Source organism: Lepidochelys kempii, chromosome 3 (assembly GCF_965140285.1).
Source record: "Lepidochelys kempii isolate rLepKem1 chromosome 3, rLepKem1.hap1, whole genome shotgun sequence".
Lineage (NCBI taxonomy): Eukaryota > Metazoa > Chordata > Testudines > Cheloniidae > Lepidochelys > Lepidochelys kempii.
In genome coordinates this window covers 59,100,736-59,125,116 of record NC_136382.1, presented here as the reverse complement: position 1 = coordinate 59,125,116, position 24,381 = coordinate 59,100,736, and the positions used below count along the sequence as shown (strand labels likewise).

The window sequence follows — 24,381 nt, the reverse complement described above, 5'->3', positions numbered from 1 at the left end:
ACTCACGGTCATTTCAATTTTTAATGAATAAAGCAACAACTTATCTCCTCTTCCTTACCACGTTTTTCTAGTGCTAGTATTTGGTATATTAATACAATTAAAAATATTCTGAGTCTTACTCCCACACATTTAACATTGAAGTTATTTTACTTTTAACTGCTCTGTGTTACAAAAACCATTATGCTACTGGTGTGGATATTAAGTTTTTAAAAGTACAGATTGAAATTGCCAGGCTCAAGAGAATAGCATTCAAGGGCAATACTTACCTTTCTTGAAGTCATCCAAAGCTTGTTCTCGATCACACTGTTCTCTGTTGCCATGAAGAGACTGAACTGGAATTCCTTGGAGACTAAAATCACTTGATAAGTCATCAGCTCTAAAGTTAGATAAAGGGACCTTTAAATACTTTAAAATGTATGAGGAATGAACCACTAGCAAATAGTTATGAACAGAAGCATTCCTATCTTAGACAAAAGTCTGCTCTAGTTAAGAAGAGACTTATTGTGACAGTACTGGAAATGAGCACCCCTAAGCAAATATTCATTTGATGAACTCTTTCAAAATGTCAATATCATTCAAGTCAGAGATGTTGCCTAAGTTTTGAGGGGCAGCCTGGGAGACAAACTAGAGTATGACTGTAGATACTTGTACGGTCCCTATCACAGTAGCGTTTGAAAGCCTCACATGTATTTATGGATTTATCCTTACAATACCCTTGGAAGACAGAAAAGAACTGCATCTATTTTACAGGGGCAGAACTGAAGTACAGAGATTTAGGGACTACATAGGAAGCCTGTTGCAGAACCACAACAGAACTCCAATCCAATGGCTTACCCACAAGACTATCCTTCCTTGGGATCACCTTTAGAGAATGTGTGGAAAGAAAAAACTAATGAAGCCTACTTCACACCTTTAGTAGCTCAAGAACATACTAAAAACAAGCAGATACAATTTCAAGATTTCTCTCATTTTTGGCATGCATGCAGACCATTTAATGGATTCCCTTACCCTTTAATGGTAGAAAATGCTTCTTTGGGCCAGAGTGTACACTAATATTCTTTCTACAATGTATTTCATGCACACGTATTGTGAAGGTCTTTTGCTACTTTCAGCTTCAGCTTACTATCTTGTTAAATATTGGAAATGTTTCGAAGTATTTAGAATATTTTTAACAGAAGCTACCTTTTTTCTCTGTATTTGAAGGATAACCATTGGGATATTCCTCATGGGGATCAAACAGTTTCATATTTCCAATAACTCAACTCCAAGTGAACATAGTTAAGAGAACTCACTGGCAAGGGGTGTTTTCCCTACCAGTCCAGGAGAGGAACTCTACTTCAACGGCACGTACATTAAGAAAGTGTTCTATTCCTGAAAAATCTGTTTTATGTACATTCATCCCACATAAATCAACTGGATAGATTTCACTAACTTAAATCCAGGAAGGAGGCAGGTGCAGAGGCTTTTTCCCCAAACAGAAAGTCCTGGTCAGAGAACATCTCACCCCAAAATACCTTCCCACAGAATTCAGGAAAATCAATACTTTTAATCTTATTACAAGTCATTATCTGTGAACTGAAAGTGCTGTATGCACTGCTGCACACCTTTATACAGAAAGTAAACAGAAACCACAGGCTTCTACTTATAACAGAACTTGCTTTCAATGATGTGGTTTCAACTCTAAAATGCTACCTACTAAGGAAGAGCTCTAACTGATACTATATCTTTTACTCAGGATACTTCCCTATCAATTAATTAAAACAGAGCAAAGACTATGTGCAAGTGAAATGTTTTCTACTTCTAAATTAATATATATTGAGGAAAGCTCATGCCCCATTTTTACTTCCTTCAGTCAACATTCTACATTATGTATTGTTTTACAATAAATGTTGTGCTAAACCCAATTTAAAGAAAATTCATATAGTCTTTTCTTTTGAAAAGGACTCACACCTCTAGTTTGTTTCAAGACAAGAAACTGCGCTTCTGGTGTGCAGAACTGAACAGCTTCTGAACAAGGTAAATCTGCCCCAAGAAAACTAGTTATGACTAAGGTTAAGATTTTGTCATGGTTATTTTTAGTAAAAGTCACGGACAGGTCGCGAGCAGTAATCAAAAATTCATGGAAGCCCATGATCTGTTTGACTTTTACTAAAAATAATTGGGGGTGGTGGTGGTGGGGGGAGAGGGGGCTGATTGAAGCCTAAGGAGAGGGCAGGAAAATGAGAGCCTGAGCCCTGCCGCAGGGGTGGCTGAGAGCTGCAGGGGCCTCTGCCCCTGGCGGCTGAGAGCTTCCCTTGCTGGCTGACAGCTCCAGCCCACTGCCTTGGGCTGTGGCAGAAAATGTCATGGATGTCTCTGGAAGTCACAGAATCTGTGACAATCTTAGCCTTAGTTATGATATTCAGCATCTTCATATAAAGAAAAGGAGTACTTGTGGCTCCTTAGAGAATAAATTGGTTAGTCTCTAAGGTGCCACAAGTACTCCTTTTCTTTTTGCGAATACAGACTAATACGGCTGTTACTCTGAAACCCATCTTCATATAGTATGCCCTCAGAAAAAAATCTCATACTGTTATAGTTGGATAAAAAGGTTTGGCATGTCTACATTCAATATTGACTCTACTGTACATCAGTCAAGGGAGAAAGTAGAGTCTTATAATAGTAAATATGACTATATTAACAGATTATCCTAAAAAGGGAAATCAGATTTTTAATGTATTTAAAAGTGATACTTTAGTAATATGCAAGCAAAATTGTGATAACATACAAAAAACAAAACAAAAAATATCCTAACAGACTAAAAGTATTGGAAATAATTTAAGATTTTATTATTATTTTAAGAGGTATATCAATTTGAAATCTATTTTTAAATTAAACAAATTAGAAGTAGTTTCAACTATTATGCCAGGCAGAGTCCAGTCAATTAGTAATTTAACCACCACATATTCTGATGCCTGAAAATATTCCTCTCCCCTATTATTTTGTAAAAGATTTAGCTTAATAGGAAACTGACCAGAGCCATTTTCCCTGTATCTAGAAAATGCTGCCAATGCACATAACATGAAGAGAAACATTTTTCATTCATTTTGTTATAGTAGTCTTGGGTGTTACTTGCTAGAGCAGGTAAATAGTTCCATACATTGTCATGTTCTGGGGTGCAACCCTGACCAGTGATGGGTTGTGTCATCACTTGCCCTGAAAACATGAGTGCCTTAAAACGCTCCACAGCTGTATCTCCCTTATCTGGACACTCATGCACAGCATACAAGCATGCTATGAGTGTCTGCATGATAAGCCACCCTGGTTTAGCTGCTCTGACTTCAGCAGTCCACTTGTTATACCACAGTCACACTCCAGCCTCCATGAGCCTTGGTTATGATTGGAAAAATGATCCCAACACTCCCCAGTGCTGAATTTTCCCAAAACCACGTGCTTTGCAATGTCCAACCCTTTCCTGGACCATTCAGAAAAAAACAAGGTTTGTTTGGTCCTGTAGAGAAACAAACCGCACAGCTCAGTACTTTAACTTGAGTTAACAATCACTTTAATTCAAACAGCACTGGGTTGATTTAAGTAAAATAAGTTTATTAACAAAAGGAGATAGGATTTTGAGCGAGTCCAGGTACAAAGGATAGAGTTAGAAATGATTACAAGCAAATAAGAGACTAGATGCTAAGAGTTAACAAAACTACAGTCTTGGTAAAAGGTAAAAGTTTTACCACATTACCTTCTTGCAAGATGGCTGACCACCCATCTGATTAGGATCTTCCTCCAAGTACTTAGTTCCTGTATCTTCCTAAGGTAAAAGATACCTTGGGGCTCTTTGCCTCTCTGTTTTATAATACTGTGAACCTCTGAAATAGATTCTTCTGAAGAAAATTCCATGCTAGTTTCTTTCCCTGCTTGTGTTTGCTAAAATGCAAATGAATGGCCACTTGACATGTGATTGCTAATTGATTCTGATGACACCTGGTTGGAAGTGTGGGCCTGTCTTTTGTCTGGGAGAAACCTGTTTACCCACTCCCAGAATTGTCTAGTAAACACATTTTAGTTCCACATTTCCATTGTCCCTTGGGCATTTACCATATGTACACCAGGCAAGGATATTAATTATCAGTGTGTTAGGTTTTCCAACGATACCTTACATGACACATCAGATACAGTTTATGACATTAATGAACTGGGGCCCACTGAACTGGTTAGGACAGCTGAAACTCACTACCAGATACCAGAGAGCCCCCTGCCCTCTTAGGGCTAGTCTACACTAACAATGCTAAAGCACTGCCACCGCTCTAAAAAACCCCACCTCCACGAGAGGTGCAGCTCCCAGCGCTGGTGCACTGTTTACACTGGCGCTTTACAGCACTGAAACTTGCTGTGCTCAGGGGGGTGTTTTTTTCACACCCCTGCGTGAGAAAGTTGCAGCGCTGTGAATTGCCAGTGCAGACAAGCCCTTACATTGGGATGCTGATAGAGCCACATACATGTGTAACTTAAGCTGCCTGTATTCATCACATTCTCAACACTTATTCTTTGTACCTTTACTATAAAGAAGGATTCTACTGAGTTTTGTTTATTCAGCTTTTATAAAGAAATGTACTCCTATTATCTGTATTATTGTAGGGCTTAGGAGCCTCAGTCATCAGAGGTAATCGTACTTCAATAACAATTTGCTATGCAAACCTGGAGGCAGAAGAATAAACAACCTTCTTTCAAAACAGGTCTAGTTTCTTTCTGTGTTGGTCAAATAACAGAGGCAGTTGGAACTGCTCTGCCCTATGTGTCCTTGGGGGAATTTGTTTAGATTGCGAAGATCCAGGATGGGATGCCAGCTGCCTGACTTCTTCTGAATCCGGAAACAGTGGGAGTAGAAACCCTGTCCCATGTGCTGGGGAGGGACCTGTGCTATGGCTCCCAGTTGCAGAAGAGGACTTATTTTTCCCTGTAGAATAGACTTGTGAGAGGGGTCCCTGAAGAGGGAAGGAGGTAGGACAGGACAGATAGGAAGGGGATGGAGTATCCTTCCTTGACTATCTCTAGAACCCACTTGTCTGAGGTGATGAGACTACGATGGGAAAAATGGAGCTAGTCAGTCGCCAAACTTTTGGAATGGCAGACATGGTGGGGATGACTGGAACAACGGAAAGCTTCTCAGGGCCTTGACCACACCTTCAAAATTGTTGCTTTGGTACTGGTGCATCAAATGAACTCTGATGGAAGAATGTGCAAGGCCTTGGTCCTTCAGATGAAGCAGGTAATCCAAAATCGACTGGACTGAAGAATACAAGGGGGAAATGCCCTGTTCAGCTGCCCAGTGGGAAAATCGCGCAGGCTACCGCTGGGTGGAGCACCCACTCGTGGTGAGAGGAGAAGTCCCTGCTTACCTAATCCGCTAACGTGTTCTTGACCCCCGGGAGGTGACATGCTTCTAGATGGATTCTGTGGTGGATGCAGAAGTCCCAAAGACGGAGCGCCTGTTGGCATAGGACCGAGGATTGAGTTCCTCCGTCTGTTGATATAGAACATTGAGGCTGTGTTGTCTGTTAAGATTCTGACCACTCCACCCAACAGGTGAGGAAGGAAGACTGTGCATGCCCTGAGCTCTCTGACGTTTAAGTGTAAAGTCATCTCTTCCAGGGACCACGTACCCAGGCTCTGGAGATCATCGAGGTGTGCCCCCAAACCGAGATCCAAGGTGTCCGAGACCAACTTAACTGAGTGGAAAGTGCTGTTGAAGGGGTCTCCTTCCAGGACATTCCGGGGGTTGGACCACCATCAGAGTGAGGTGAATATCGTTGCGGGAATGGTGACGACCTTTTCCAGGTGTTGCCTGGACTGGGAGTAGACAGTCGCCAGCCATTGCTGCAGGAGTTGCATCCGGAGCCTGACATGGTGCACTACATACGTACATGCCACCGTGTGACCTAGGAGGTGCAGGCAAACCCTGGCCATGGTCAGGGGAAACGCGGACACTTCTGCGATGAGATCCGCTAATGCCCTGAACCTCTCCAGTGGCAGGAACGCTCTGCCAGAGGTTGAGTCGAGCACCACTCCAATGAACTCTATCCTCTGTACGGGAACTAAAAGTGGATTTTGTGTCATTCACCAACAGGCTGAGGTGATGTCACATGGCCAGCAGCACCGCGACGTCCAAGGACCTGGAGTTGCCTTTGACTAGCCAGTCATCAAGGTATGGGTAAGATCTGGATATCCTGAAGTCTGAGGTAAGCTGCCACCACCAGCATGCACTTGGTAAATACCCGTGGTGCTGTTGCTAGGCCAAACCGAAGGACCTCAAACTGATAGTGGTTGGGACCTATCGTGAACCGGAGAAAGCATCTATGGTCTCTCCGAAGCTCTGGATACTGAACAGGAGTCCTGGGAGGGCTGAGTCAACCCCCATGGGTACCATGATGCTGGCCACGGAATCTGAGACCACAGGGCTAGCTTTGATGTCATCCCGTAGCCTGCAACATCGGTGCCAGAGCTTGTCCTGCAGCTAGGGAACCTCGTTCCAAACCCAAGCTAGAGTCAGAGTCTCTCTGCCCTTGTCCGAGGTCCGGAGACCAGATGGGGCTGCGAAGCTTCTGCCTGTCACGGTCAGAAGCGTGTTGGCTGCAAGAGGGCAGCCGCTGGCAAGACATCCCCCACAATGGGGAGCGTTGCCATAGGAGAGACGACTGTAGTGGTCCAAACACGGGTTTATCCAGTCACTGGGACCCCGCAGGGGCTGGAGTGGGCGGCACCGGGAAGGACATAATCTCTTGCGCTGCTTGTAGGACCTCCAGCATGGACAGCACCCATAGCAGACAAGGACCTCTGTTGCTATCCAGGAAGTGGGCTGGGTTACACCACGTGACCTTAGCTGGGGCCCGAGATCCCAAAGGGGGTGAAGAGGTGCCCGAGACAGTGCCTTGGTCCACCCCAGATTTATTCTTTCCCTTGCAGGAAGCTGGAGACCTTCCTCACCCTGTCTTCTTGGCTGTGGACTGGTGTCTGCTTGCAGACTGTACCGGTGGGGCACTGCGCACTGAATTCATGGTGCTAAGCACTGAATCAGAGAGCTGCTCCGGCATTGGGGTAAGGGCAGACTCCATAAGGAGCACTTTCAAGCGAAAGTCAAGCTCACTTTCAAGCTAATGTCATGCTCCTTCTTCGTCTTGGGCTTGAAGGACTTGCAAATTCTGCACTTATCACTAATGTGATCTTCACCCAACCATTGAAAACAACTTATGTGGATCGCTAATGGGCATGGGCCTTTTACAGTGATCACAGGGCTTAAAGCCTAGGGACCAGGTCATGCCCTATTCTCAGGCGAAGTCCCATTCGGGACCTACTAAGTCTCTAAATAGCAGAAAAGAAACTAAAACTAGAGGGAAACTATATACAATATACAAGAGGTAAACGAATTCGAATGAATAAGCAGCAACAGCTCTAGCTGAAGTAGCAACAGTTCCATGCACTGTCACTGGCAGCAAGAAGAAACTGAGGGGGGTGGGCAGGCGGCATCCTATATGCCATGGCATACGCGCACCACTCCACGGAAGCCAGAGCCAGTCCCCTACGGATACCGCTGAGGGAAAAACTTCCGGCACTGGTGCATGTGGCGAGCACACACCCCTAAGCTGAATGGACGTGAGCAATCACTCAAAGAACCACCTTAGGAAAAGTGGGCTCTGCTAGCGGATCCTGTCTTAGACCAAAGACAGTAGAGAAGGAACTGGGGGCGGTCGGACCTTACAGAGCTATATGTACGTTCTGCGTACAGTGTCAGAGAGGGGACGTGTGCATGTGCTGGTGAAGAGCTCTGATCCCAGCCACAGGGGGTGCTGCCACACTTACAGTGGAGCACTCAAAGGGACATCACTTGAAGAACTCATTTTTCTCTTGTTCCATTAGCTATGATCACTTTTTTTGAATTACCAGTTCACTACAACATTCCTTTGATCGTTACATGCCAAAATGTTCATAAGTAACTATTCTGTAGTTTCTAAAGTTTTAATGGAATTTTACTAAGAAGAGATGTTTGCAGCACTGTCAAACTTTTAGGCATTGAGTTAGGAGGGCCAGGTTGTGTTTTCTCTTATATTACAACCACTACGAGAGATCCGGGAATGGGACGAGTGCAAAACACACCCACACTCAAGTCTCTTTGGAGTCTTGAGTCTGCTCTTTTAGGAGTGGCAGAGATAGAGGCCAGGATCTGCCACAGATCATTGGCCATCTTAAAGATTCCCTCATTAAGGGGCACAATTTATCTGCCAAGAATCACAGGGTATAAGATCCTAGTTTCCATGATTTTTCTTGGACAATTGCTAAAGGAATCTCTAAAAGGTGTCTGCCATTAGTTTCAAGATACCTAGAGAGGCCTCCAAGTCACCATCATCAGACAGTACAACTTCATCTAGCAAATTACCATAGATGCATGAGGAATTGAATATTCCTCCTCATGATCACCACCACTCTGCATGAATCATAGAATATCAGGGTTGGAAGGGGGGTCATCTAGTCCAACCCCCTGCTCAAAGCAGGACCAATCCCCAATTTTTTTTTTTGCCCCAGATCCCTAAATGGCCCTCTCACGGATTGAACTCACAACCCTGGGTTTAGCAGGCCAATGCTCAAACCACTGAGCTATCCCTCCCCCCAGTCTGAGAGCCGCAACCTGCTGAGGGGTCCACATCCTTCTTGGAGACCTAGCCAGAGTGGTCAATTTACGCCCAGATGAAGTGGGGGAAAAAAATCTCTAACAGGTCCTGGAAATTGAGCTCAAGGATTCCAGGGTGGCCAATAAGGCCAGGTCTGCACACCATAGGGATATGGTACATAAGGCCAAGATGAAAGAATCCAGGCAGTTTGGACCCAGACCAATTTGTGTCTTACTGTAGGTAGAAGAGTGTCCCGAGATCCCCTTCTATGGCTCCCACTATAGATTGTGTTGACTCAGAGAGAAGGGTTCCTACTATCCCCTGAAAAGGAAGAAGTAGAAGAGTAAACTTCTTTGAGAAGAGGCTGATTGCTGAAAAAGTTAGGTTGAGATGATATTCCATGAAATATGGATACCAGTGACTCTGTAGGTTAATTTAGCACACTTTTTGTCTTTGGTACCCTTGGTTCCACTACTGATATAGGTCTTGCAGATATTATCAGTCTCATGTTGAGAAGAGGAGCTTCTGGTTCAGGTGTAATTAGCCAAGTTTCTAGAAGATGTAAATGTAAATGGTTCCAAGGTTGTATGCATCAAGGAAGGTGTTGCCAAAGGCAACAGTACTGCAGGGATAAGTGCCAATGAGGGGCTCATCTCTCACTCTGTTGCAATGTCATCAGCGTCGACGTAGCTGACGCTGATACAGAAGGATTGGTAACCAAACTCAACTGGCACGTGACTGCCAGTGCCAAAGAACGTGCATCAGGTGGGACAGCTGAACCATAGTGCAGATCAGGCTTTGAAGGGAGTACTGAGGCACAGTCACAAATATGACTCTTCAACTTCCTTTTTGACAGTATTGGGGAAGATGATCAAGTTGGAAACTGTTTTCCTGTCTCACAAGAGTTTTCGAAAATGTTTCCCATCCAAAATGGGACAGTCAAAATCTCAAATTTTCATGAACTGATAGCCCAATAAATAAATAAAAATTCAGATCAGGTCAATCAAAATGTTTCATTTCAATAATTTCAAAACATCTCATTTGTCTTTAATTTTAACATTTTTAGTATAGAAAATCTTAAAACCCATTTTAAGTTAAACAGTGCAGTCACATTCCAATGCATATTAGTTTTATGATACTAGAGAACTTGCATAAAATGTAATGGTCATGTACAGTGCTGGGGAAATACAGTAAGTCAATATAAACACTAGAATGTGGTTGAAAGTAATTAAGAGTGTCCTAGTTAGTAACTTTGATCTGAGAATAACTGATTAATTTCTAAATGAGTTGATAGCAAACTAGACAAATGTAATATTGGTTAAACAATTACATACGTAAGTTTCTTTCCCACAAATATGATGACTTTATCTTTAGGCTTCATAGTATCAATGAAGTAGCGTGTGAAAGCTCTCTTTTCTTCTTCTGGGATAATAATAACTTTCTGCTCAACTGTATTTACTGCCTGTGAAATATGAAAAAATGATGTTAAGTAAAAAGAAAATCATTTCACTCCAGTTAATTCATTCTCACATTACAATACCTCAGGCCACAGACTTCAAAACTGATATACTTGATTGTGTCAATAAATGATATCAGGAGAGAATCTTAAATATTCACTTCATAGGAAAATAGACTGTGTCAAACTCTAGACAGATAAGTTTGCTATTTTTCTCTGAGCAGAACTGGGAAGAAGCAAATTAACTAAGCTTCAGAGGGCAGGCACATGCTACTGAGCCAGTTACAGCCATGGGCCCTGTAAAACTAGGAGTTGTAGTTGCAGATCTTCACCCTAGTCATGTACCCTACAGGAAATTTCATATAGGGAATTCCTGCTCCTTCAGCAAAAGACCAGACAGGAGAGACACAGGGTAAAGGAAAGACCCTGGAGGGATATCTCTGCATTTATCAGAAAGAAGGCCCAGAATAGGAGACATCTGCAAAGAGCAGGAGCTGGCTGTTATGAAGCCTCAGCTACGGAAGGTTGTGAATCCCTAAGACAAAGGCTAAGTGAACACCCTGAGGAGCTTTGAGATCTTTTCGGTACTTTGTTTTAAGTCTTTTTCTAAGTTAAGAAAAGTCCTGAGCAGAGGAACTGAAATAGTGAAGTTGTCTGGAGCATGATCTCATTGGGCTAGTGGATTAGTCCACAGGTTTACAGTCACTTAAACTCTGTGCTTCAGTTCTCTGTTTGTAAACTGGCATTGATAATACTTTCTCCTTTCTCTCTATTAGCTCTTTGGATTCTAAGCTCTTTGAAGCAGGGACTTTTCTTACTATGTATTTGCATAGTGACTAGCACATGCAAGTCCCAATCTAGTTTGGGTGCCAGTAGGCATGACATACTAATTAACAACAACTATGACAGAGGATGGGGAAAGGCGAACAGACTGGAAGGTAGCCAGGTGGTAATACAAAATTCACTTACTTTATTATAAAGATTTATTGACAATCCTTTTTTTTTCCTTCCCTTTTACTCTATGACTGTGCTATTATGATATTTACATGGTAACTAGAGAGCAAAATCTGCTAAACTGAGATCAGACATTGAGCTGCCTTTGTTGAACTTCTAAAAGAAGAAAGGGGGCTTCAATCATTAAAACAAAGTTGGCAGACCACTGAGGAAGACAGCTTTTTTGCATTGTAAAAGGAAGAGGGCTGAAAAAACTGCCTGGAAGCAGGAGGGAACTAGTGGAACCACATAAAGAACTGAACCAAGTCTTGTTCTGATGGATAAAATATCCAGATCCTGCCTAGGGTCTGATCTACAGAAGGTACAGAAGCTCATTGTCAGAATAACAAATCTGGTTGTGAAAGAAATACTAATTTCTTTATGGCATGACTGCATGCAGGCTGAAGCAGGGGTGAAACAGCATATGCACTATTTGAAAGTTTGATAAATTTCAGAACACCCATGCTGTTTAAAATTGTGAGTAAAATGCGTTTGAACAAATTTCTCATTAGTTATAGTGAAGTTATAAAACAGGAGTAAAAAGAACCCAAACATTTGCTGCTACATTTCAGTACAATGTTATTTCAATCTATAACCAGTCAGTCCAAAAATTAAAAATGCATCGTAGAAGCTCTTGGAAGATATAGCAACTATATGAGAGCTAATGACTCCTTTGGCGTCAGGAAACAATGGGATTTATTTATTTCTTTTTAAAGGCATCCAGTTGAGGCTTTCAATACTGAGGAAATAGTAGTACATCTTTCCCTTTTGCTTTTTGGCAGGGGCAGAGGGTAACTTTACATTTAGGGAGGTGGTATATGAATTTCTTCCTTGTTCTCCCAAATCAAACCTTGAATGCATTTCACCCCAACCTAATATCTGATGCTACATCCAAATACGTCTAAATACTCCAGTTTGATGTTTCTGCTAAAATGATAAGTTGACTTTTACATGCAGTTGACTTTTACATTTGTTAGGTTTCAAAGTCAATACAAAAATAGAGATAAGGGGGGAACTTTACACCTCTGAGAACTATGACAGGTTGTCTGTATACGCCAAGCAATACGTTTACATCTGTTTCACATTTTAAAGGTTATTTTTGTAACCAAAAGAGCTCAATTTTTTTTTTAAACACAAAAACTTCAATTCTGGATGAAAATTATATAGCATAATCAAAAAGGGCAATTACATAGCAATGTGTGGCTACATAATATTATACATGGGCCCTTGGCCATTAGGTAGATTTGGATGAAATGTTTACTATTGAAGTCATCCGCTTATGGGTGGAGAAATACATTATTATTAACCAAATCAATGCTTCAGAGACTTCATAAAATTTATTTAATCATTTGTCCATTACCAAAGCTGAGACTAAATGCTCTTTGGCATGTCTCATTATATTTTTATCACAAAGTTCTTTTCTATTTACAGTTCTAAGATACATTCTGGGCTTTTACTGAAGCTTTTAAAATACCACTGATTTCTGCTTACTTGGAGCATGTTGTGAAAGACCAGACTGGATTATGCTTTTAACTAAATAAAGTATTATTTGAATGTTCCAAAACATTCAAAGTTATGTGCAACTACAAGGAGTAATGTGATTTTAAAAAAACCAACCTACCGCTAAATCAAGAGTGCCAACATATACGATCATAGGATCTTTCAAATACGATTTGGCAAGGCGGCGAACACCATCTGGCCAAGTAGCACTGGTGGGAGAGAAGAAAAACACATTTTAAAAGGCAAGAGGTCTCCAATACATCTCTCATCCATCCCACACCCCAATACATTCCAGCAAGGTCTTACACCCACAATAGCTGTCATGCATATGTACTAACCTTAACAAGAAAAATTGGAATTGCTCATTTATGAGCATAAATTCAATCCACTTGGTATTACTGAAACCTGGTGGCATGATTTATACAACTGAAATGTTAAAAATCAATGGTTATAACTTATTTAGGAAGGACTGGAAGGGGAAAAGGAGAGGAGGAGTGACACTCTGTCAAAAACGGCATTACCTGTTTCCGAGTTACTGATAACTCGGAAGAAAGTTATCTTGAAGGCTTCTGGATCAATGTCCTAACAGACAAAACACAAGATGGGGTACTAGCTGGTGTCTGCTACAGACCACAAAAATCACACTAGGGAAAATGAACACTTCCTTACATGCTTATCTACAATGTGCAGGAAAAAAACACATTTTGTGATCATGAGGGACTTCAATTTGAGTGACATATGCTGGAGGTCTCGTACTGCCAGAACTAAAACATTCTTGGAATTTCTAAACATTATAGATGATAGTGGATAACAGTGCCTTGGCGGTCTGTCCAGGCTCCTGTGTGGCGGCAGAGATGTTGGCTGTCTGCCCTAGGACTCCTCTGAGTCGGACAACGGTTCTGTCTGAAATAGCGGGCCCCAATCCGATGAATGGGGAAGGTGTACAATAAGAGCAGCAGTTCATCCTCAGGTGTAGGGATGTCTTGGAGAATAGACAGGCCCGAGAGAAGCAAGACTATATGTGACATAAATATAAAGGGAAGGCTAACCACCTTTAAATCCCTCCTGGCCAGAGGAAAAACCTTTTCACCTACAAAGGGTTAAGAAGCTAAAGATAACCTCGCTGGCACCTGACCAAAATGACCAATGAGGAGACAAGATACTTTCAAAGCTGGAGTGGTGGGGGGAACAAAGGGTTCTCTCTGTCTGTGTGTTGTCTTTTGCCGGGACCAGAGCAGGAATGAAGGTCAGAACTCCTGTAAAGGCTTAATAAGCAATCTAGTTAGATATGCGTTAGATTCTGTTTTGTTTAAATGGCTGATAAAATAAGCTGTGCTGAACAGACTGTATATTCCTGTTTTTGTGTCTTTTTGTAACTTAAGGTTTTGCCTAGAGGGATTCTCTATGTTTTGAATCTGATTACCCTGTAAGGTATTTACCATCCTGATTTTACAGAGGTGATTCTTTTACTTTTTCTTCTATTAAAATTCTTCTTTTAAGAACCTGATTGCTTTTTCTTGTTCTTAAGATCCAAGGGTTTGGGACTGTGTTCACCTATGCAAACTGGTGAGGATTTTTATCAAGCCTTCCCCAGGAAAGGGGGTGTAGGGCTTGGGGGGGATTTTGGGGGGAAAAGAAGTTTCCAAGCGGGCTCTTTCCCGGTTATATTTTGTTAGACACTTGGTGGTGGCAGCAATAAAGTCCAGGGACAAAAGGTAAAATAGTTTGTACCTTGGGGAAGTTTTAACCTAAGCTGGTAAAAATAGGCTTAGGGGGTTTTTCATGCAGGTCCCCTCATCTGTACCCTAGAGTTCAGAGCGGGGAAGGAACTTTGACAGTAGGTATGGCAGGAACATCCTCTGGTGTCAGGAACATCTCCGTACGTCCTGGAGTCTGTGGGTGCTCACTGAGACTCCAGAGGTACCTGGTTCAGTAGTCAGAGCCAACTGGTTTGCATTTTGGTGAGGCAGCAGCAACAGAGCATCCAGAACTGCAGTCGTAGAGGGAAGCTCTACGTGTCACCAGGTGGTAGGGATGGATCCCGCTTCTTCTTTACCTTACTCTTCAGCTGGGGGACCTTTGGTGGTGGTTCAGCTGGATCCACAAGCAACATCTTACTCAACCTGGCATGGCTCAGAGAGGGAATGTGTCTATAAAAGTAGTCTAACGCGGGGATCTGCTCTTACGCCTATGAGCGTTTATTACGCTTGTTGTGGGCCTTCGATGCTGGCAGCTTCGTACCATAGCTCATGCTCAGAGGGACTCTACTGACCAGTAGAGACTGCTATACAGTGGGAGTCTGTGTGGGGTATCTCCCTGGCCAGGATCAGAGTGCATCCAGGGCCTTACTGCCTCTTCCTAAGGAACCTGTGGAGTTGGAGCTCACAGGTCTATAGTTCTGAGTGCGAAGGACTTACAGATGCTGCACTTCACCAAGATGTGCACCTCACCCAGGCAGTATATGCACCGTTGATGGTCAATGCTGATGAAAAAGGAATGAATGCAGAAGACAGTTCTTGATGCCTGGGATCCTGGGCATGGTCACTGGATAGCAAGGGGTTGTCCCCCTGAACTGGGGAGGGTTTATACTAAACTATGAAAAACAATCTATTTACACAAGTATACAACAACTCTCTTATCGAAATAAGAGTGAAGGAGGAATAGGGGTTTTGACTCAGGCCAGGAGATGGTAAGAGGGAACTGGAGTGACATCGACCCGCACCACCCCATATACCCTCTGTCGGGAGCACAAGGAGACATACTGAACATGTACAGGTCAATGGACGTTGCTTGGAGAAAACTTCCCGACTCAGCACATGCATCTATGTGTGGAATACACATGGGACCATCACTGGAAGAACAGATCATTCTGAACCAACCTTGGAAGCAGAAGAGGCACAGCCTTGTGTGATCAGTTGCAAAGGTGCAAGCTGCCATGGGTCTGCAGAGCTGAAGACAGTTCGTAATTGTGGTCCAAGAGCTCTCCTGAATTGCATGTACCAGACCTGACAGAGTCTAAGATATGGTAGGCCCTGGCTATCAGTGATGCCCCTATAAACTGTATCTTCCGTACAAGGAGTTAACATGGATTTTTTACCTTTTTTAAGATCCAACTCCTGGTACAGAGCAAAGGCTGTCTGGGTAGAAGACAGGACTGCTTCGTAGGAATGTTCCTTGAGTAGTTAGTTGTGAAGGTACAGGAAGACTAGGATCACTTCTTGTTTCAGGACCTTTGAGAACACCCTTAAGGTTAAAGAAAGGCTGAAGGGAAGCACTTGGTATTGGAAATGATCCTGGCCTATAGTGACATGAAGGTATTTCCTGCAGGATGGGTGTATCTTTATTTGGAAATTGGAATATTGTAGGTTGAGGGCTGAAAACCAATCCCCTTCCTCCAGTGAAGGATTTATAGCTGCCAGAGTCGTCATTGTAAGCTTGAGACTTTACAAACTTGTCTTAGATACAAGATCAGTCTCCACACTGTCCTTTGGCACAAGGAAATATCTTGAGTAAAACCCTTTGCCCTTGTGAGGAGTAAGACCAGTTCTATCATTCTTAATCAAAGAGAATATTTACTTTTCATCTCAAAGGCTTAGGAGAGGGGTCCGTTAAGAGGAAGAGAGAAGGGGTCCGGAAGGGAGAGACTGATGTGAAATGGATGGTATAGCCTGTTGTGACCTCTATGACCCACTTGTCTGTAGGGATCCCACGCCAATCATATTGGAAATGGGAAAAGGGGTCTTCAAAGGTGAGGAGGTGAGCAAATGGACAGCTGTAAAACCAGAGATGTGGGAGGATATGAACCTTGACCAACCCATCAACACTGCTGCTTTGAAGAGGACTGGGTTGTTGTGGAGGGCAGATGAGTGGCCCTTTCTATCTCTCTCAGGAATGTCTTTTTCTAGGGGTTTTGGTGGATCTTTGGAATTCAGAGAATTTAGCAGAATGCAATCTCTGGGCAGCTGGTGACCTACTAAATCTCTTATCGTAGGTATTTATACGTCCAGGGATCTCAAAGGAGCCCTAGAGTCCTTCAGCGCATACAAGGACTTGTCGATAGTCTCGGAGAAAAACTTCCAACCGTCAAAGGGGAAATCCTCAATAGCGTTCTGTACTTCCCTTGGAAACCCCAAGAGTTGGAGTTATGATGCCCTTAGCATAACAACAGCTGTGGAGATGTACCTGGCAGCAGCGTCTACAGCATCCAAGGATACCTGAAGAGCAGTTCTGGCCAATAACTGGTACTCTGAAGTGATGGACTGGAATTGCTCCCTCTGTTCCTGTAGCAGATGTTCAATAAAGGCAGTTAAATCTACTATAGTTTGTAAAATTATATTTGACCATGATCCTGATAGTCCAGTCTTCACGTCCGTCTAGAAAAGTCTAGTCTTTAGTTTATCATATGGGATAGAAGTGGACAAGTGTTGCTTACCCACTCATTTACCATAGAAAAAACCCAGAGAGTCTTTAGGGGGAACCATTTACATGTTGGTGGAACAGTATTCGAATTGGCTAAGATAGTGTAATGCCTCATTAATGGGTAAGGCCATCCTGGAGTTGTTGCTGACTGCAGGAGATCCAACAGTTTATGCTGTGAATCCTTGACTTCTGAGTGGAATGTGAAGAGTGTCAGCTACCCACTTTATGAGGTCTTGAAATTGACAGAAGTCATCAGCTATGGAAGGTGGTGGAGGCATAACCACCTCGACTGGAGATGAGGATGAAGTGTGTTTGGTGGTTGGTCTCCTGCTCCTCAAACATCTCCTGTGAGGGACTGGTGGTGTCACTGACCGAGAAGGATCACAGGCAGGAAGCACAGAGTCTGAAGCCTGGAGTCGTGGGCACAGACTAGGAAACCAAATGAGGCATTGGACGGGGGAGGGGTTGTTCCCCAGGAGACTAAACTATTAAACTCTTTACAATTAGATGATTCTTGTTCTGTAGAATGAAGTCAAAACTGTGGACACTAAAGGTTCCAACCTGAACCATGCAGTGATGAGAAGGAATTGGAGAGGTGGTCAGACCATCCTGTCCTTTACCCCCACTGTTGCAGGAATGAGGGGAGCAAGGGTGCCAGTGCAGACCAATGAATGCTACTTTCAAATTCTCTGGCTCCGGACGTATGGTGTGCATACGTAACCTATAGCAGAATACAATAGGGACCATCACTTGAAGATCAAGGTTGATTTTTAAGAAATCTTGGACACCAGGGAATTTCCAGAAGACTGGAAGAAATGTTGTGCCACTTTTTTTTTTTTTAAAAAAAGGTAAATGGGATGACCCAGGTAATTGTAGGCCTGTCAGCCCAACAATGACCCCAGATAAGACAATGGAGCAGCTGATATGGGACTCAATTAGAAACAATAAAAGGAGGGTAATATAATTAATGCCAATCAACAACGGTTTATGAAAGCTAGATCCTGTCAAACTAACCTGATTTTGTTGTTGTTGAGAATACAAGTTTGATAAAGGTAATATTGTTGACATAATATACTTAAGATTCTGTAAGGCATTTGACTTGGTACCATATGACATTTTGTTTAAAAACTAGAAAGACAAAATTAACACTGCACACATGAAATGGATTAAAAGCTGGCTGATAGGTCTCAAAATGTAATTATGAAAGGGAAACTGGGGGTGTTTCTGGTGGAGACCCAAAGGGGATCCCATGCTTGGTCCTATGCTATAACTCTTTTGTCAATGACTGGCAAGAAAAAATCATCATTGATAACATTTACAGATGACACGAACTGGGGGAGTGGTAAATAACTAATCACAGAATCATAGAATATTGGGGTTGGAAGGGACCTCAGGAGGTCATCTAGTCCAACCCCCTGCTCAAAGCAGGACCGATCCCCGACTAAATCATCCCAACCAGGGCTTTGTCAAGCCTGACCTTAAAAACTTCTAGGAAAGGAGATTCCACCACCTCCCTAGGTAACGCATTCCAGTGTTTCACGATCCTCATAGTGAAAAAGATTTTCCTAATATCCAACCTAAATCTCCTGCACTGCAACTTGAGACCATTATTCCTTGTTCTGTCATCTGCTACCACTGAGAATAGTCTAGAGCCATCCTCTTTGGAACCACCTTTCAGGTAGTTGAAAGCAGCTATCAAATCCGCCCTCATTCTTCTCTTCCTCAGACTAAACATCCCCAGTTCCCTCAGCCTCTCCTCATAAGTCATGTGTTCCAGTCCCCTAATCATTTTTGTTGCCCTTCGCTGGACTCTCTCCAATTTTTCCACATCCTTCTTGTAGTGTGGGGCCCAAAACTGGACACAGTACTCCAGATGAGGCCTCACCAATGTCGAATAGAGGGGAACGATCACGTCCCTCAATCTCCTGGCAATGCCCCTACTTATACATCCCAAAATGCCATTGACTGTCTTGGCAACAAGGGCACACTGTTGATTCATATCCAACTTCTCGCCCACTGTAACCCCAGGTCCTTTTCTGCAGAACTGCTGCCGAGCCATTCGGTCCCTAGTCTGTAGCGGTGCATTGGATTCTTCCGTCCTAAGTGCAGGACTCTGCACTTGTCCTTTTTGAACCTCATCAGATTTCTTTTTGCCCAATCCTCCAATAATAAGATAGGTCACTGATAAAGAGAGATCTGGATCTCTTGGAAAGCTGGGATCAAGCAAACAGATTAATGTTTGAATGTGGCTTAATGCAAATGTATACACCCAGGAACAAAGAATGTAGGCTGTACTTACAGGATGGGGAATTTTATCCTGGAGTCAGTAATTCCGAAAAAGACTGGAGTTCTTGGTGGATAATCAGTTGAACATGAGCTCCCAGTGCAATGATGTGACTAAAGGGCTAATGCAATACTGGGATGCATAAAGAATGGAATCTTGAATAGGAATGGAGAAGTTATTTTACCTCTATGTTTGGTACTGGTGCGACCGCTGCTGAAACAGGGTGTCCAGTTCTGGTACCCACAATTCAAAAAAGATATTGACAAATTGGAGAGGGTTCAAAGAGCTATGAGAATGATTAAAGAATTAGAAAACATACTTTACAGTGGCAGACTAAGAACATAAGAATGGCCATACTGGGTTAGACCAATGGTCCATCTATTCCAATATCCGGTCTTCCAGCAGTGGCCAATGCCAGGTGCTTCAGAAGGAATTAACAGAACAGGTAATCATCAAGTGATCCATCCCTTGTCATCCACTCCCAGCTTCCAGCAGACACCAGAGACACAATGCATGACCATCCATGACCATCTTGGCTAACAGCCACTAACAGACCTATCCTCCATGAATTTATCTAATTCTTTGAACCACATTACACTTTTGGCCTTCACAACATCCCCTAGCAATGAGTTCCACAGGTTGACTGGCCATCGTGTGAAGTACTTCTTCCTTTTGTTTTAAACATGTTGCTTATTAATTTCATTGGGTGACCCCTGTTTCTTGTTTACTGCTTCACGTAAGACAACATTCTTATTCACTTTCTCCACGTCATTCACGATTTTATAGACCTCTATCATATCCCCTCTGTTGTCTTTTTTCCAAACTGAAAAGTCCCAGTCTTTTTACTCTCTCTTCATACGGAAGCTGTTCCATACCCTTCATCATTTTTGTTGCCCTTCTCTGTACCTTGTCCAATTCTAAAATATATTTTTTGAGATGGGGTGACTAGAATCAAGGAGCTTAATCAATTTAAGATTAACAAAGAGAAGATTAAAGGGTGATTTAACTACAGTCTACATAGGGAACAAATATTTAATATTGGTCTCCTCAATCTAACAGAGAAAGGTACAACATGATCCAATGGCTGGAAGCTGAAGCTAGACAAATTCAGACTGGAAAGAAGATGTACATTTTTCACAGTGAGTTATTAATCATTGGATCAATTTAGCAAAGGTCATGGTAGATTCTCCATTACTGACAATTTTTAAATTAAGATTTAATCTCTCTAAAAGGTATGCTTTAGGAATTATTTTGGGGCAGGTATAGAGCCAGTGTTATTCATAAGGTCAAACGAGATGATCAGTGTTTCCTTCTGGCTTATCACTTCATCTATGAACTGCAAGTATGTTTTTTAGTAGTATAACTATACACTTGCCTGTACTCTTAGCAAGAAACATGTGTTCTGAATTTTGCCTGTGTCCACTAGTAGGCCCAGCACTTTGGCTATGACTGAGCAGTGCACAACAGAGCTCCAGGGGGAGAAGAGGGGTCAGTCTGTAAAAGTGGCTCTAAACTCCCAAATCCTTAGCCAAATTTGCACTTTTCTGGGCACCCAGAATAAATCAGAGCACCTGAGGATTATACTGAAGTACACATGTTGTACGCAGTGTGGTAATTGTGTTAGTTCCAGAATATTGGAGACACAAGATAGGTGAGGTAATATCTGAAGAGCACCTCTGTGTAAGCTTGTTGCTCTCACCAACAGAAGTTGGTCCAATAATAGATATTACCTCATCCATCTTGTCTCTCTAAAGTATACAGGCTGTTAACAGCCTTAAGGTGTTATTACAGTATCTGAAGATCTCTGAGGCAAAGAAAAATCCCAGCCATGTCCCCATTCCCCCTTTCACAAACCTTGGCTAGCCACAGAGAGTGGGATAACACAGAAGCAGTCACGCTGGCTCTACATCAGAGGATTCTCCTACACTAGGGTTATCTTCCTGTGGCTAGTTATGGTGTGGCATGCATTGGCAAGAATTCACAGAACCAGGGGTTTGGTGGTTAGAGACTGAAAGGTTCATAGACTGATATTCATATTAATGTAAATATATAAAATAAGATTTATACCAACACTTGAGAGAGAAAATAATTCACTCTGATGTATTTTGAACTATATCCCTGATAATCCTGGATCCTGTTAGGAAATGTATTATGTACTATGCAATCAGCAATCATAAACCTCTTTACATCTGCAAAGAGATCTTAAAACATTAAATATTTTCAAACACTTCTGAAGTACAGTTTTAGAATGCAGGTGGGGAAAACAGACAGAGGCTGCAAAAGTTCATTCTATTATATAAATATGCTAAAGTTGTAATGAAGTATAGTTAATACCCTTGCTCCAAACCTCTCTTGGGCACACATGATTTGAATCTTTGCCCACAACTTCAAGAAATGAAGTAAAATTTCACTCTAAAACCATATTCCAATCTATATGAAGAGGTTACTAACCTGTACAGTAACTGGAATTAGAGATATTTTGTCCCTGGGGTGCTCCATTTTGACCTTGTGCTTTCAATCAGATTTCTGTCAGCAGTCTGTGGGGCTGCGCCCACACCCTACTCATCCTTATGCTCAGGACTGAGAGTATATAGGGAGAGACAGACTTGCCATTGCTCCAATTCATTCTCAGTCATGAATTCCAGCAGCAAGAACTCCAAATAGAGGGGAAGGGGAGTGCAAGTAGAGGAGCACCCATAGGGACAAAACATCTAGAACAGGACGGGCAAACTTTTTGGCCTGAGGGCCGCATCAGGTTTCAGAAATTGTATGGAGGGCCGGTTAGGGGAGGCTGTGTCTCCCCAAACAGCCAGTCAAGGCCCAGCCCCAGCCCCCTATCTGACCCCCTCTGCTTTTCGCCTCCTGCCCCATCCAACCCCCTGGGTTCCCTAACGGCCCCCCCCCCAGGACTCCTACCTCATCCACCACTCCTGCACTGTGTCCCCTGCCCGGCCCTGGACCCCTCGCCCCTAACTGCCCTCTGCTGCCCCATGCAACCCCCCCTCCTTCCGGACTGCCCCCCCCTTCTCCCTGCCCAATCCAACCCCCCCTTCTCCCTGACCACCCCGGACCCCCCACCCCTAACTGCCCATCCAACCCTTCCCCTTCCTGATTCCCCCCCCAAGGACCCCTGCTCCAACCAACCACCCCATCCAACCTCCCCTGACCGCCCCCGGAACCCCATCCAACCCCTCCTCTCCTTCCTGGCTGCCCCCAGAACCCCTGCCCCCATTCAACCCTCCCATTCTCCACCCTCTGACCTCCCCAACCCCATCAACAAATTTTGATATCCCAAATTTTTTATGCAAAAACTGGATTCTTGGATCACTTTTAGAAATTCATTCAGTACTTAATACCAGAATTCTAGAATGGTCTCAACAACAAGGTTAAGAGGACATTCATTTAATTACCTATTGATAAACCTGTGGAACACAAAAGTACCAAGCACATATTTGCTGCAGACTGTCAGTTCCTATTCAATGTGATGTCCCCGTACACACTCTCTTAAGGATATCACAGTCTCAATTGAAGACTGCTGGAAAGGCGAGTCTGTATATAGGAAAATCCAGTTTCTTCAATGACACTTACTACTTTATACCAGGGGTGGACAAACTGTGGCCTCTGGGACAGATACAGCCCGCAGGCCATTTTAATCTGGCCCTCAAACTCCCACTGGGGAGCTTGGTCAGGGGCTGCTCCACATGGCTCCCAGAAGCAGCAGCATGGCCCCTCTCTGGCTCCTACGCGTAGGGGCAGCCAGGGGGTTCCACTCTGCACCCTGCCCCAAGAGCTGTCGCAGCAGCTCACATTGGCCAGGAACCACAGCCAATGGGAGCTGCGGGGGTGGTGCCTGCGGATGGGGCAGCGTGCAGAACTGTCTGGCTGTGCCTTTGCATAGGACCCGGAAAAGGGACATGCCGCTGCTTCCAGGAGCCGCTTGAGGTAAACACCACCTGAAGCCTGCACCCCTTCCCGCACCCCAGCCCTGATCCCTCTCCCGCCCTCTGAACCTATCAGTCCCAGGACGGAGTACCCTCCTACACCCCAAACTCCTCATCCCCAGCCCTACCACAGAGTCCACAGCCAGAGCCCTCCACCCCAAAACCAATTTTGTGAGTATCCATGGCCTGCCATACAACTTTTATTCCCAGATGTGGCCCTCGGGCCAAAAACTTTGCACACCCCTGCTTTATATCCTAAGGCTGTAGTGCACAACTTCTGGGTAAGCAGTCCAATGTTTTCTGTGGCCCTCTGGTGGTATTTCAGTTCTGCAGAATTTAAATTTTACTTAAGAATGGTTTCTTCCACATGACTGCAAAGAAAAACTTTGCTAATCAAAAGGTTTTCTTCAGATAGCATATACTCTAGGTGAAAACAAATGCTTTAACACAAGTGTAAACTACCTTCATTTCTCTCACCAGGTAGTCACTCCAGCATGTAACATTAACAGTTTAAACAAAATTTAGTTTACTCCCAACTCATCCTAGCTGAAATATCCAAGCAAATTGGATATAACTGAAAACTAGTCGAGACCCAGTGGATGCGTTGTGCAATGTAGGGAACATCCATGTTATTGTCAAGTTTGTGCTCTCTGGTGTTCAGCAACATAGCAAGAGCAGACTCAGGGCATAAGAAGCAGAGAATAGAAAGCTCTTGTTGCTAGCTAAGATGATCTGCGATTCCAGCAGCAATGGGAGTAAGAACAGTCACCATCATCTCTGCCATCCCTACCATCTCATGGGACCTAGGCCTTCATCACCCTGATACTGAGAGATGTCCTGACCAGACCAGGACAGAGAGGACTCAGGTATCACCACCATCTCTACTGAATCCAGCTGAATCCCAACCACCACCTGGAATGAAATGAAGATAGACTTTAACAGCAATGGCAGCTCTAGCTCATCTCAGCTAACTTTTTCTTTTCTCCAAAAGTACAGTTACCACCATCCAAGAGACTATCAAACAAGGAGTTGTTTTCCTTCTAAAACTCTCTCCAGCTAAAGGGAAAAAGGATGTTAAAATAAAAGCCTTAATGTTTTACATTTCAATTACATTAACTGTTTTTCTTTCTTTTCTGTATC

At 43.3% G+C, this 24,381-nt stretch overlaps 1 protein-coding gene across 5 annotated transcripts in view; it reads right to left on the bottom strand.

The window, feature by feature from the left end:
- Window positions 1-24,381, bottom strand: part of DDX43 (DEAD-box helicase 43) — a 64,089-nt gene that overhangs the window by 19,308 nt on the left and 20,400 nt on the right. For all 5 annotated transcript variants that reach the window (XM_073336448.2, XM_073336449.2, XM_073336450.2 and 2 more), the window contains exons 11-13: window positions 12,719-12,806; window positions 9,983-10,110; window positions 267-376 (exon numbers count right to left, since the gene is read on the bottom strand). In XM_073336448.2, the coding sequence (XP_073192549.1) occupies window positions 267-376; window positions 9,983-10,110; window positions 12,719-12,806 (326 nt within the window). The remainder of the gene's footprint in view (window positions 1-266; window positions 377-9,982; window positions 10,111-12,718; window positions 12,807-24,381) is intronic.